We start from the raw sequence: 13,293 nt of genomic DNA, 5'->3' as shown, positions 1-13,293 counted from the left end.
TCCAGCAAATACCGAGATCATCCTGGCTGCACCTAATATGAGGCTATGTAAGGAGTTGGCTGATTTCCATGAGTATATTCCTGTGGATAGGCTAGACTACTTCAAAGCCGGTTTGTTGGACGCCAGGGTGTTGGCACAAGATCTGCTCGAAGCTGCGGCACACCACGTAGATGCCTCAGCTCAAGGCCTTATGGTGGGAATTGACACCTTCCGCCAGGCATGGCTCCATGCGACAAAGTTTTCGAAGGAGGTGCAAAGTTCTGGACCTTCCCTTCAACGTGAAGGAATTGTTTCATTCTTCTACGAATGAGGAACTTGCAAAGACCAAGGCTAGCACCCAAACCGCTAAATCTTTGTCGGTCCTGGCGAAGGTCCCAGGTGAGGCCCCTTATACACAGAGGTCGGGGTCTCCATCTCGATCCTTCTCTGGGTTCAGGGGGTTTCAGGACTGCCAGGCGCGCACTACTGAAACTCTGGTTGGTGGCACCCATCAAACAACGTGGGTGGTTTTTCTCTCGCCCATCAGCCTACTCTCCAGGGGCAGGTGGTCTCCCTGCCGATAAATCTGCAAAATTCTTTGTCGGTTGCACGAGACTCTGGTGGGAGGACAAATCTCGTCTCATCTGGGGGCGTGGCAGACCATCACCGAAGACCGGTGGATTTTGTCCACCGGGCGGACATTAGCTTGCCCCTTATATATTGTACATATATACATAGGATTCAATGAAAAAACCAGGGCAATGTAGAATGTAAGCCTTAAATGAGAGGCGAGTTGATTCATGATGTGTGAGCCCGAATGGACTTGTAAAGGAGTACACCTACATTAATCAGTACCTTTGCATAGGACTACAAGTATGTTCTTTGAAACATTTTTACTGGTTCCTATATTTACCCACTCAACCATATTCAAGCATATCTCAGAACCACTAGTATGTTTTTTCTAACTTTTTTCTAACTTTACTGTTTTCAATATTTACACATCCTACCATACTCTTATGCCATTTAGACCTAAACTTAGGATCTCTCTAACTCCATCACCACTCGTGAATAACATTCATTCTGTTATGTTTCGAGTGGATAATTTATCCTAAAACATCTGTCCTCCTTGACGTCATACCTACCTTGCAGATCTTGATCACTTCTATACACTATTAACAATCGTATGTTTCGTTGCACCTGCGACAAACTTAAACATCTCCCCATTTGTTTACAATAGTCACCTGACGCCACTGCGCAGTGACGTCATCGTCAAGCGCCATTACTTTAGTGTGCCGCCCGTTACTCTTACTACGAGCACGGGTGCGGACACGCCATTTCCTTTTTGCCAGATTGTGAAGGTAAGCAGATTCTACTCTGCTCTATATTGCTTCCTTACTTTACTCGATCTTACTCTAACGCCGCCTTCACACATTTTCTTAACACTAGAGTAGACTACTGAGAAGTTACTACATCTCGTGTTCTGTCGGATCCACCTGGTTGAGATTTTGCCATTCTACCTTCATGGTGACTACTTTCCTTGCCATAAGGGTAAGCACAAAAAACCCATTGAGATTTATATTCTTATATAAAGATACAGCCCGCCCCCCCTTTTTCAACAATATTATTATTAGCAGCCCTCTTTTTATTGATGAACCACTATGTCTTTTGCTAATTAATGACAACGACAAAGATGTCCCCTCCTTGAATGCCTTTACTATGCCTCCATTAGGCTGACAGACCCTTGAATGCTTTAAATATTCATATAGCAATATATATAACATTTACCACAAAAATTCTGAATTTGTTACATTTATTGTTGGACACACCTGATTGTCTAGGGTAGAACAGACCAAACAACTTTATAGTTCAAGAACTGAGTGAATGTGTTTACTTCAATGATACTTACCTAAGCTATCTGAACATTGGGTACTCTCCTGATAAGACTACATGTGAATACAATATATTGAATCATGATTGACTTGGAAAATAAATTATCATATAGATAATTAAATGTTTTGTTGAAATTTCCCCTTATATGTGATTAAAAATTGTGTTGAATTTGCCCCTGAAGAAGAGATGAACTTCTCGAAACGCGTTGGGCCAGCTATGAATTATTGAAAATTAAAGAAACTGAAAATACCTGCAATTTATGTATGGATGTTCTTCATTGAATACTAAAACAATGTTTTTTGTGCTTTAAAGAAATTGACAAGTAATGCAAAGTATGTACACACATGTATGGTGTATCTAAGTCATATTAATAATTGGGCTCTATCTGAGCTTGTGAAAGTGAGTAAGTTCCTAATAGAGGAACTCCCGTCCCCTGCACAGTTTGGATGACTTGCCAGAGTCCACTCGGGAGTTGAGTCGGTTTGAGATGTTGGTAACTGCTTGTTTGGGTTGGCGTGTGACTTGATGCTTGAGTGTGTGAGTCAAGGTCTGTTGATTCGATCTAGTGACTTTCAGGGTAGGTTCAAAGAGGAAATGGGTTGAGTTTGCATGCATCCATGCCTAGGTTGCTCGTGCCGAGCAGGTGATGTACCCCGCTTGGAAACGCAGCAAGCCGATTCAGCGGTTGCAATGTAGCTGTGTTCGATGGAGCGCAAAAAGCATCACAGGCAAGTCAACCTGGTTCGAGCATGGTGAACACGGTTTGAATGCATTTTGACCAGTTTCATGCCATAGAACAGGAAGCTTTCGCTGATCTGGTCCTCGTGATGCTGTGATACTCACTGTGAGGGCTTTAGGGCAGAGTGTCTGTTCAGAATCTGCTCTCCCAGCCTGGAAGCTTGGTACATTATGGCAGCCCCATGTCCTCCAAAATAGTCACCCCTCCAGTGTGCCCTGGGATTGGCTAAGGAGCAGCGCTTGCCCCCGCTTTGGACTACACCTTTAACTCAATGGCTGACTGGTCTGGAAATCCTGTTTCTTGACAGTAGTCTTTGCCTGCTTGCTCAGACCCAAAGTGCTTTGCTCTAAAGGAAGTGGAGGGGACTGCAAGGAAAAAGGTGCAGAAAGACACAAGATGGTGAAACCGTCCTCCTAAACTGAGCCCCTTCTGTCCACACTAAATGCACCCTTTCACTTACCCATAGCATCAAAGGCCCTTTGGTATGCAACACCTTGGTGTGAGGCTAGTCCTTTTGTGTAGTACATCCCCCTTTGATTTTGGTTTACCCGAACAGTTCCTGCTGAGGGGCTGTCATGCAGGAGAGTTGTTACCTGACCCCAAAGGATCAAAGATGCATCCCTGCAGCAGGGATTGGTTGTCTGGAAGGCAGTTGGGGAGACTTCTGCTGTGTTGACACCTCCTATATATTACTCCAATGTGCCTTTTAATGATTATGAGCTATTAGCCACCATAGCCTAGATTCGGGTATGGCTTATATTTTAAGATTACAACTGCCACCAGATTAGTAACTCATTATGTGGTGGTTTTGGGGAAGAGGTGCAGTTTAAATTCAGCCTCTGCACTGCAGTGACTTCCAAACAGGGCACATGTGACCTCTGAAAATGCTTGTGCCAGTGGAGAGCAGGAGCTGCAAATCAGGCTACTGATGCAGCAGTACACAGATGTATGTTCTGGTTTTGGCATGGAGATTATCAAAAGAGGCATCTGTTTAGCAGATCACCCTTTCTGAGATGAAATTACCCACATTGTCGTCTGGCTTCTTTCATTGGTTATACAATCGCAAATAGTTCTATAAAGGTCAACTAACCAAATGCCACTGCATCCCCAAATCCACCTTGAAATGAGACTTCCAGCACCCTCTCCCTCTGTACGTTCTATCTGGTTAGCCTACATGGCGGCCCTTGTGCAAATGGTTAAATGTTAAAGGTATTTGTACCGCGCACCGTCACCAGCGGAATTGGTCCCCAGGCGGATCTGTAAACGATAAGGTGGGATGGGTTAGTAAGGTGAAGAGGGAGTAGGATAGTGAGAGGAGCTGTTGCTCCGGTTTATGTGGTGTTGCAGTGTTGTGAAGTGCGTGCGGCTTGCGGTGCGAGAGATGGTTGTGTGAGTTTTTGAGTGAGATAAGTATGCAGAGTTTGAGGTTGTATTGGTTAGTGGGTTACTTGACCTTTTAGCATGCTAACATTCACAGTTTTGTCCAAGTGTGGTACTTGCTGGCCCTCACAATCCCTTCCGGACGCGGCGCAGGCCAATGTCCAGAACTCCATCCAGGTGTGGGCATGCCAACATTCACAGCCTTATGTAGATGCGACGCAGGCTAATGTTCACAATTCTATCCAGACGCGACGCAGGCTAGTGTTCACAATTCTATCCAAGTGTGGACATGCTAATATTTATTTACAAGTCTATCTAAGTGTGGACATGCTAACATTCACAATTCCATCTGGATGCGACGCAGGCTAATCTTCCCTTTTCTGTCTAAGTAAACGAGTGGTATTCACTTACAAGTGGTTACTAGACACCATAGGGAAAATCTTTGCATGTCTAATTCTAAAAGACCTAAAAACCAGGCTAAAAGACAACAGTTTGGTGGATACCCACCAATCTAGTTTCACGGTAGGCCTTGGGACATCGAATCTATTAATACTAACAGCATGCTGCAAGGAAGCCCGGTGAGTGTGTGCCCTTTTCATCTGGCCACAGCCCATTCCGGGCCCCCCACCGCTGATTCAGGCCCCTCGGTGCCTTGGTTGCCACCCATTCCCACCCCGCTCCCTCTTCCGTGTTCTCCTGCCTCCCGACCCGCCCACCCCCGCGTTGATTGGTCCCATCTAGAGGGTCCCCCTTCATTGCTAGTCCTCCCTGGGCAGCCCTCTGCCCGGCAGCCCCTGTGGCTAAGGACCTGAGGCAAAGGACGGCTCCTACAGAGACGGCACCGAGATATATCTGCAGGTATCCGCAGGAGAAGCAAGAAGCCAACAAGTGTGGCAAGGGCGGGGCCAGAAGCAATTACTTCACGCCATATTGCCCTACCACTCATCTAACAGCGGATCACCAGTGTAAATTTATTACATCCGTAGTATATTTGCATTTGGAAACTCCATCCTATACATGTGAAAAGTTAAATTCAGAAGTGTGCCCAATAGCCTCTCTGTGAATCTAGAAGTGTGCCCAATAGCCTCTCTGTGAATCTAGAAGTGTGCCCAATAGCCTCTGTGAAAGTTGCATTTAGACGTGTGCCCAATAGCCTCTGTGAATATAGAAGTGCGCCCAATAGCCTCTCTGTGAAAGTTGCATTTAGAAGTGTGCCCAATAGCCTCTCTGTGAATCTAGAAGTGTGCCCAATAGCCTCGCTGTGAATTTAGAATTGTTCCCAATAGCCTCGCTGTGAAAGATGCATTTTGAATTGTTCCCAATAGCCTCTCTGTAAAATATCATAATAGTCTAATACCTTGCCGGGTTGAATCGACTAATATCCCTAATAACCTCTCTGGGCAAAGCTGAGTTAGATTCATGCCTAATACCCTCCCTGTATAAAGTTGAATTGAGAGAGGTGCGCCTATTAGCGTGCCCTAATTGAACTGACTAGTGTCCAGAATAGTCTCTCTGTGCTTAGTTCAATCTAGAAGTGTGCACAACACCATTGAGGCTAGGAAGCATGCCTAAATATCCTAATTAATCCTATTAGTATACCTAATCGTAAAGCTATTTCATGTAGAATCTAGAACTGTGCCTAATAATCTAATATCCCCCTATACAAAATTGAATCTAGAGTTAAACCTAATATCATCCCTGTGTAGAGTTGATCCTAGAAGTGTACCTAATAATACCTAATAGCCTAATATCATCTCTGTGCAATTTGAACTTGGAAGTGTGCCTGAACTTACCTCCTAAATCCACCTGAAAGCTAGTACCAAGCATGAGTGCACCCTCAAACCAACAGTTTGTCGGAAACTACTGCCATGGACTGCCCCCACTCCCCGATCTGCCTTCCCTCCTGTCCCCCCCTTCCCAAATCACCCCACCCTCCTTCGCACTCCCTGACATTCGTCTCTCCAAACACCAAGCCAGAGGACGGATGGATAGAGCGCGGACGGGTGGATAGAGCGCGGACGGGACGGATGAGTGGGTGAGTGGATGTGTAGATGGAGCGGATAGAACGGATGAGGGGGTGAGTGCGTAGAGGGGTGAGTGCATAGAGGGGGTGAGTGCGTAGACATTTGAAGGAGCATATAACCCATCATATCCCACCACCATGCTTACTCTCCTTTACATGACCATTCAACTAGAACACAGAAATACTATGACACCATTCGTTATAACTGTTCCCATACCAACATCTGCCGCTCACTCCACATCATTCTAAGTAAACACTGCTGGTTATGCACCCCCCAGCCAGGCGTTCTCCTCAAGCCTAACGCAGCCACATCCGGTCTGGATAAATCCTGCCAGAACGAACACATACTCCTGATCTCTCGACCACCACACCTACAGCTAAGAAGCAGCTATTACATGGATCCCGAACGAGCTGCACACATACCCGGTGCTCACACGCACCTTTTGACTCTCTCTACTGATCTGAACTACGGTTCCCAAGGGCGTTCAACCTACCAGCGCCTTCAGACCATACCAATGGTAGATGAGGCGCTATATAAATGCAAAATAACAATAATGGTAAACTAGGTATTCACTTAAAGCACAAACCTCTTGCTCACCAAGCCAGTTGCACCCGTGCTTCTTGTTTGTTGGGTGGGGCCTTATTCTTATGGGTGTTATTTTTTATTTTGGGCCCCCTCGCATACACCAGGGCCTTGATGGGCCTTTAGTGATTGTACTGTAAATCATTCCTAGCGGCTTCTTTTTGTTTCTGCTGACCTATGCTGGTATCGGTGTGAATTGATGCAGTGGGGAGAAATATTGAGATGGATAGGCACTCTTGAAAGAAAAAACATTTTTTACAGTAGTTGTGAATAGATAACGGTATTCAGGGGAGTGGCAATATTCTTTATTCTAGTGCCATATTGAGAGAAGATGCGCATTCTCACCACTCCCACGGCAAAAAGACCAAATGGGGAAAACCCTGCAGAAAATCTCATGAATCCTAAATTGGAGGTCTGCACTCTTCCTGCTACAGCACCTCCCCGCACCCCAGCATTGGCAACCAGACGAGAGCCTTAAAGAAGTATTACACACAAATATGGAGGCAGAGCAAGATCAACACAACAGTATAGAACGTCACAAATTATGTGGACGACATTTTATATATGTAAAATACTACATTTTATAAATCATTCAGAGTACTAATACCAAATCCTGGCCTGTCGACCACAGATGGGCAGACCTATCCAACCAGGAGTGCCAATAGTATAACTGACGGCGAGGCACTGCATGTAAAAGCATTTGCAACATTTCCATCACCACCTACTATGGGAAGAAGAACGTCTTTGCAGGTAACGGGGGAGAACAAATGTTCCTGTATAAATCTATGGGGACAACTAGAATGAGACTCCTACGGGAACAAAAGGTTAATGGCCACCACGTGGATGGCAAAGTGAGCGACTTGTGGCTTCGAAGAGTTGGTGGTGTTTTATCCTGCAAAGAAAAGAAGTCCTGCATGAATTTGTCCTTGCAGCCACATCATGATGGCTTGTGAGGAAACCCCGATTTACAACCATATATACTTTTATATTAAGAGGCCCTCTAATCTAGATGGGTGGCTTTCATTGTCTGAGCGTGAAGGTTGAGTCAGGTCACGCCTTTGATTTATGGCTTGCTGTACTAGCAGGCTCCTGATGTCCTTGTTCAGTATGTCTTTTAATAGATTCCATTTCACAAACCAGCAGACTGCAACATACTTCTACTTCCATCCAGCAATGTCCCTCTCCAGCCTCGCTTCCCCATCGCAAACTAGTCTTCGCTTACTCAAGGTTGCACAGGGCCTCTTGTGTCATTGTTGACTCGGACGCACCAAAGGCCAGTGACTGAACAATGTTAATAAAAGCGCAAAACTTCTGGGCTAGCTTTTTGCTAGTTGGAAGATGCAACATATTTATTTTGAAAATTATTAACTTTAAATTGTAACATTTATATTCTGTCCTGTGCTAGATCACTCCATTTAGGGTGTTTGGAGCAGAGGACTTCCTAGTTAGGAACAATTATCTTTCGGTTTTGGAAGTGGAGCGTTAGCCCCAGACGCTGAGACAGACCATGCTAATTTACCTTGAAGATGCTTTAGAAGAGACCCAGTTTTGTCATATCGGCACGAGGACACACTGCTTTAGAAGAGAACAAAGTATTTTGTCGAGGCCCTCCATTAACCGCGTACTCTACAGGGTTTCTGGTCTAATAGAGCTCCCCTCTGCCTTCAATAACAGGATATGCTGCTGAATCTAGCGGGACAAACCATAGAAGAACTGGAATGGAAGCCAGTTTTGGAAACCTGAGGCTACCCTTCCTAATGGACAAAGCTGTATCCAAAGTATAATTTGGAACATTGTGACTGTTCTGTGTCCATTGGCAACTACAGAAGCACCCTGTAGTCCAGGGGACAAAATCCACTTTTCGTGGGACCTTGGTTGCACCTACAAGCTTGCATGTTCCTGTGTTGTGTGCAGCCATTCCAGCAACTCCTTCCACTTGTGCCAGATGCTCACTTGTGAAAGGGGTCCAGTAAAGCCGCCACTGCACTGTGGCCAAATGTACAGCTTCTATAATGGGGCTTTGTGAATACTTCTCTCCAGAAAAAAAACTAGCCCTTTTAGAAAATTGGCCCTTTTAGTGGTTACACGAGGTAGCAGTTAAAAGCAATTGGCTGGCCATTTACAGCAGCCAACCCGACATACTTTCCTTTTTATATACAAAAGGCATGGGTATAAATAAGCAGGAAGTAAGAATAAGGAACACGAGAGTCTTAGAGAAGTCCCGGGAGGATAGCTCAGCGGCAGCGTGCGCGTCTTGGAAGCAAGACGACACGAAGCAACAACAGGTTCGATCCCCGGGTCCGCGCGCGTTATAAATACGTAACTAAGACAAAAAAAATACGCAACTAAGAAAAACAACCAATTCCTGTAACAGCGCCTCGATGCCTGCAGGCTGTGTGAGCGCTTTATAAATGTAAAAAAAAAAAAAAAAGTGGCATAAGCTTGGGAGAGAGCTCAGAATCACACCCAGGCACCAATCAGACCTGCAATGCTGGTTAAGCAGATGGATCAAGATAACTGAAATTAGGGACTACACAGTTATACATTGACCTGGGTGGATCAACAAACATAGCAAGATGGTGAACTATTTCTATAAGACGCAGTTGCCTGCAAGTTCAGGCCAGCATGTAGTTTAAGGTAGTGCTAGCATTCACAAGATCCCCTGCTGCTGAATTTAGTGAAAGGTTCCATAATGCCTCCATTGAAGAGAGCTGGTATTTTTATCGGCCTGCCACCGGACATACCCAAGATTAAACCCTCAGGCTTTTGGGTCAAAAACAGACTGTAATGCCTTAGAATAGAACCCAGAAGTCCACGCCCCATCCTTGCTCCTGTGTATCTGGTCACTGCCGTCCTTTCTATAGGTGACAAGTCTATAATGGCATTTCCTGGCCACAATCGCCCGGGGTTCTGTGCCAGGTAAAATCCAGTAACGCAATGTAACCTTTTGTTGTTGTATCTTTTTCAAGCATTTTAAGCTTGCAATGTCTAGATCTACAATACCGACTAATTATAACGTTTGTGTGGCTCTCATTTGACATTTCTTTTGTACTTTCAGGTCTTCTTTGTGCTCCGTAAGAAAAATAACCAGATCACATTTCTGCACGTCTACCACCATTCAGTCATGCTTTGGACTTGGTGGTTTGGAGTCAAATTTGCCGCAGGTACATTTGATTGGGTAAAATTATTAATGAGCGACCCTTTAGTGGCAGGTTTATCCTATCTTGGAATGCAACAAGAGTGGTTCTTCAGGCACAATGTATTAGCACAAGTTAAAACACAACCTTTATGCCGAACTTTGTCCATTTGATAGTTGAGACTTCATTGGCCTGACGGATATGATGGAATGATGCATTTTGAGTGTAGTATCCCTAATCCTTCTGGGGAGCAGTCTGTGGTGCTTAACAGAGCTACATATTTTGGGATAATTTGAAAGCCGATAAAGCAAACGGACTGGTTCTAATAACACATTATTTTCCAGACTTTGGAAATGGACCCCCACCACACACCATGCATTGCAACATACGGTGCCAGACTCTAGATCATAACCCTCTCCACTCATTTCCCGGTCCCTTATTTAGTAAGGGAAAGTAAATGAAAATTCGTTTTTAAAAAAAGCCTCAATTGGTGCCCCCTGTATTACCAGTACCACCAACAAAATGGGGACCACTATAGAAGAAAGATAGAAAAACCAGATTCTTGGGAAAACGGGAAGTGCGTGCATGCCTATAATGGCAATATTGATGGTGCTCTTGTATATCGCAATATTTGCATTGATATGAAATGCTAAGGGGTTAATAGAATGAGAACAGGAGTAACTAGACCAGGCGGCACATCAATTGTTTTTGCTTTATTGTGCAAAGAGCGGTTTGCTATTGTTAATCAAGGTTTAAAATCGTAGATCAGTTTTGATTCCTTTATTGGACTTGCTGTAAATATGATGCTGAAATGGTACAATGCACTAGCTTCACCATTCGCCATCTGATTATCACAAGCCCACCCTGAAAACATCACTGCTCTATAAATGCCCTTGGATGAAGCAATAGTATGCATGGGATGCAGGCCTTCAGTAGCCATGTTATCTACAGAGGCATACATACATCTGTACACAGTAACTGATTAACAATTCTAAAAGTGCTGGGATAGTGCATATCATTTCACAAAATTAGGCACAAGATGTCCCAGAATGTTATACATGAAGTTGGAAAACATGTCTTGTATTGCTTTAGAACAGTCGTCATTAAACTTTATCTCGAGCACCCTTTGAGGAAAATTGAGCTGTTGAGGTTGCTGATCAGAGGTGGCAAAGCTTTTCAGAGACGACCTACTCATGGTCGCCGGGGTAGCTCTGAGCTGGGAGCATACCAAGAGACTGAAGTGCCCTCTCAACAACGGGAGTGAAATGGAGGTGGTGCCATGAGTTCAAGATCAGGCTTTTATTTTGAGTGGCACTGCCCAAATGAGGGACAGTTGGGAAGTTTGCATATGTGGTAGGAGCACTGATGTTGCCTCACATTCCAGGTTCTTTCTTGACAGAATCATGGAGGGTGATCCCAGGTAGGCAGCAGGCACACTTACTATGGGTGGGATTTACACCGTTTAACTTGGCCACCGACTCCCTTGCATCCTTATCACTTTTTCAATTACTTGTCACTGCCTCCTTGTCTGTTTAATCCCCTCTGTATCAAACTTCTTCCTTACAGTCTCTCCAATTCCAAATCTCCACTGTCCTCTCTACCTCGTTGCACCTGTTCTGGCTACTCTCTGGGCTTCACTGCCATTCTCTTGTTCTCTCACCGTACCATTTGCAATATATATTTGCTCCTCATCTCCTGAAATGCAGTCTTATTTCTCCTCCATACACACTTCCCACTCCCCATTGCGCCTCCCCTTCAACACTCCCATCCTGTCTTTCCTCTTCCTCCAGTTGGGTTTCTTATTTCTGTAGCCCTGCACCCATTTGGTCTGTTGTCTCTCTAAACCTCTTCTCTTTCTATGCCTCTTGCCGTGTCTGCCTCTGCTCCCTTTCAAGTATTTCTCTTTTCCCCTTCTGTCTTAGTTTCTCTCCCATTCTGTCTCTTGTGCTGTTTAGTCTCTTCCCTTACTGGTCTGACTGATTCTCCTTCCAATTTTCAATTATCTTCAGTCATCTGTCCTCTATCACACCTTTAGGTTTACTCCCCATTCTGTTTCCTCTTCTCGGTATTCTTTAATTTCCCATTCTAGCAGTCTCTCACTATCCCCTTTCTTTTCAATCTCCCTTCTATTCTGGCTCACTCATTATTCTGTCTCCCCTCTTAATTTTTTAATTGCCATTCCAATGCTGTATAACTCTCTGCCTCCTATTCTGTCCGCATCTGCTTCCTATCCTGTTTCAGTTCACCCTCTGCTCCTGGTCCATTTATTTTGTACAGCTGCTCTCACCCACTTTTCCCCCTTGCATTCACCATTCTCTTCCCCCTCCCGCCCCCTTGTCATGTCCCATTCGGCGTGTCCCCCTCTGTCTCCTGTAGAAAGAAAGTAAACCCCGCGTAGACTCCACCTTGTGTTACATCTTGCAAAAGAGAACCTGCCTGGAAGCAGAATCCCTAAGGCAGCACAACCGATGTGTGTTTATCGGCTGTGTTTCAGCAAGAGCTGCCTTTGCGTTCCGCCTTTCAGTCAGGTGCTCTGGTCAAGGAGCACCTGACTGAAAGGCAGCACTTGCTGCGTCACAGCCGGTTAACGGCTAATCCGTGTTGCAGCAAGCGCTGCCTTTAAATTCTGTCTTTCAGTCAGATGTTCCTTTCCACTTGAAAGGAGCACCGACTGGAAGTCGGCGTTTGCCGCAACACCGTCAACAAACACGGATCGGCTGTTTTAATTGTTATTCAATCCTTGGGGTTTATGCCCTCCAGGCATGTGCCACGCCCCACGAGGGGGGAGGCGGGAGGGGTTGCTCCACAGTTTGAAGAACACTGCCTTAGAAACGCCTTGCAATGAAGGATTTGAAAACAAGAGTGCACTGCTTGGCCCCTGAAGAATATGTATGACTGTTGCATCTCAAAACATCCAGGGGAAGAACACCAAACCGCTCAAACTTGTCCTCTTGGTTTAGGTACAAACCTTCGTACACTTACTCAGAAAACCCTTAAGATCTGCTTTACTCGACAAATCGGTAACTAAACAGAACCTCACCCCATAAAAGAAGGGCAGTGGGAACACCCCAAACGCAGCAGGCAGTGTGCTGCTGTTGTGGTCATGGCTCCACTGAAATATTAAAAGGGAGGCATACAGTCCACTTCCTGACACACATTATTACCAGGGACTTTCACCCCAGCATGAGGACAAAACACATCTTTTTATCCAAGTGGATACCAGCACTGCATTCAATTCCCCATGGAATACTCAAGAGGAGCATATATTTCATAGATGTCAGTATCTGGGAACAGCGACCCCCTAGACACTGTGGGTTACTTAAATGCAGCAGGCTGTTTACTTTGATTCAAACTTGCCCAGTCAAGGTATTTGTTCCAATCTACGCCCAGGTCATCTGCTATCAACCCACATCGTCCAAGCAGAACAATCAACTCGTTGCACTTGGTACCTCTGTCTTGCAAAAGGGTCAATCTGCCAAATGAACAGGGAGATGTGATCATGCATTGACAATCTCCACGGGCAACCTGCTGCATTAGAGACCATGGGAGTTCAAAACAAATA

At 45.1% G+C, this 13,293-nt stretch overlaps 1 protein-coding gene across 2 annotated transcripts in view; it reads left to right on the top strand.

The window, feature by feature from the left end:
* Window positions 1-13,293, top strand: part of ELOVL7 (ELOVL fatty acid elongase 7) — a 186,400-nt gene that overhangs the window by 133,657 nt on the left and 39,450 nt on the right. For both annotated transcript variants that reach the window (XM_069627328.1, XM_069627329.1), the window contains one exon: window positions 9,653-9,758. In XM_069627328.1, the coding sequence (XP_069483429.1) occupies window positions 9,653-9,758 (106 nt within the window). The remainder of the gene's footprint in view (window positions 1-9,652; window positions 9,759-13,293) is intronic.

Source organism: Ambystoma mexicanum, chromosome 6p, assembly GCF_040938575.1.
Source record: "Ambystoma mexicanum isolate Mex_15411 chromosome 6p, UKY_AmexF1_1, whole genome shotgun sequence".
Classification (NCBI taxonomy): Eukaryota; Metazoa; Chordata; class Amphibia; order Caudata; family Ambystomatidae; genus Ambystoma; species Ambystoma mexicanum.
This window is presented reverse-complemented; position numbering and strand designations above follow the sequence as displayed.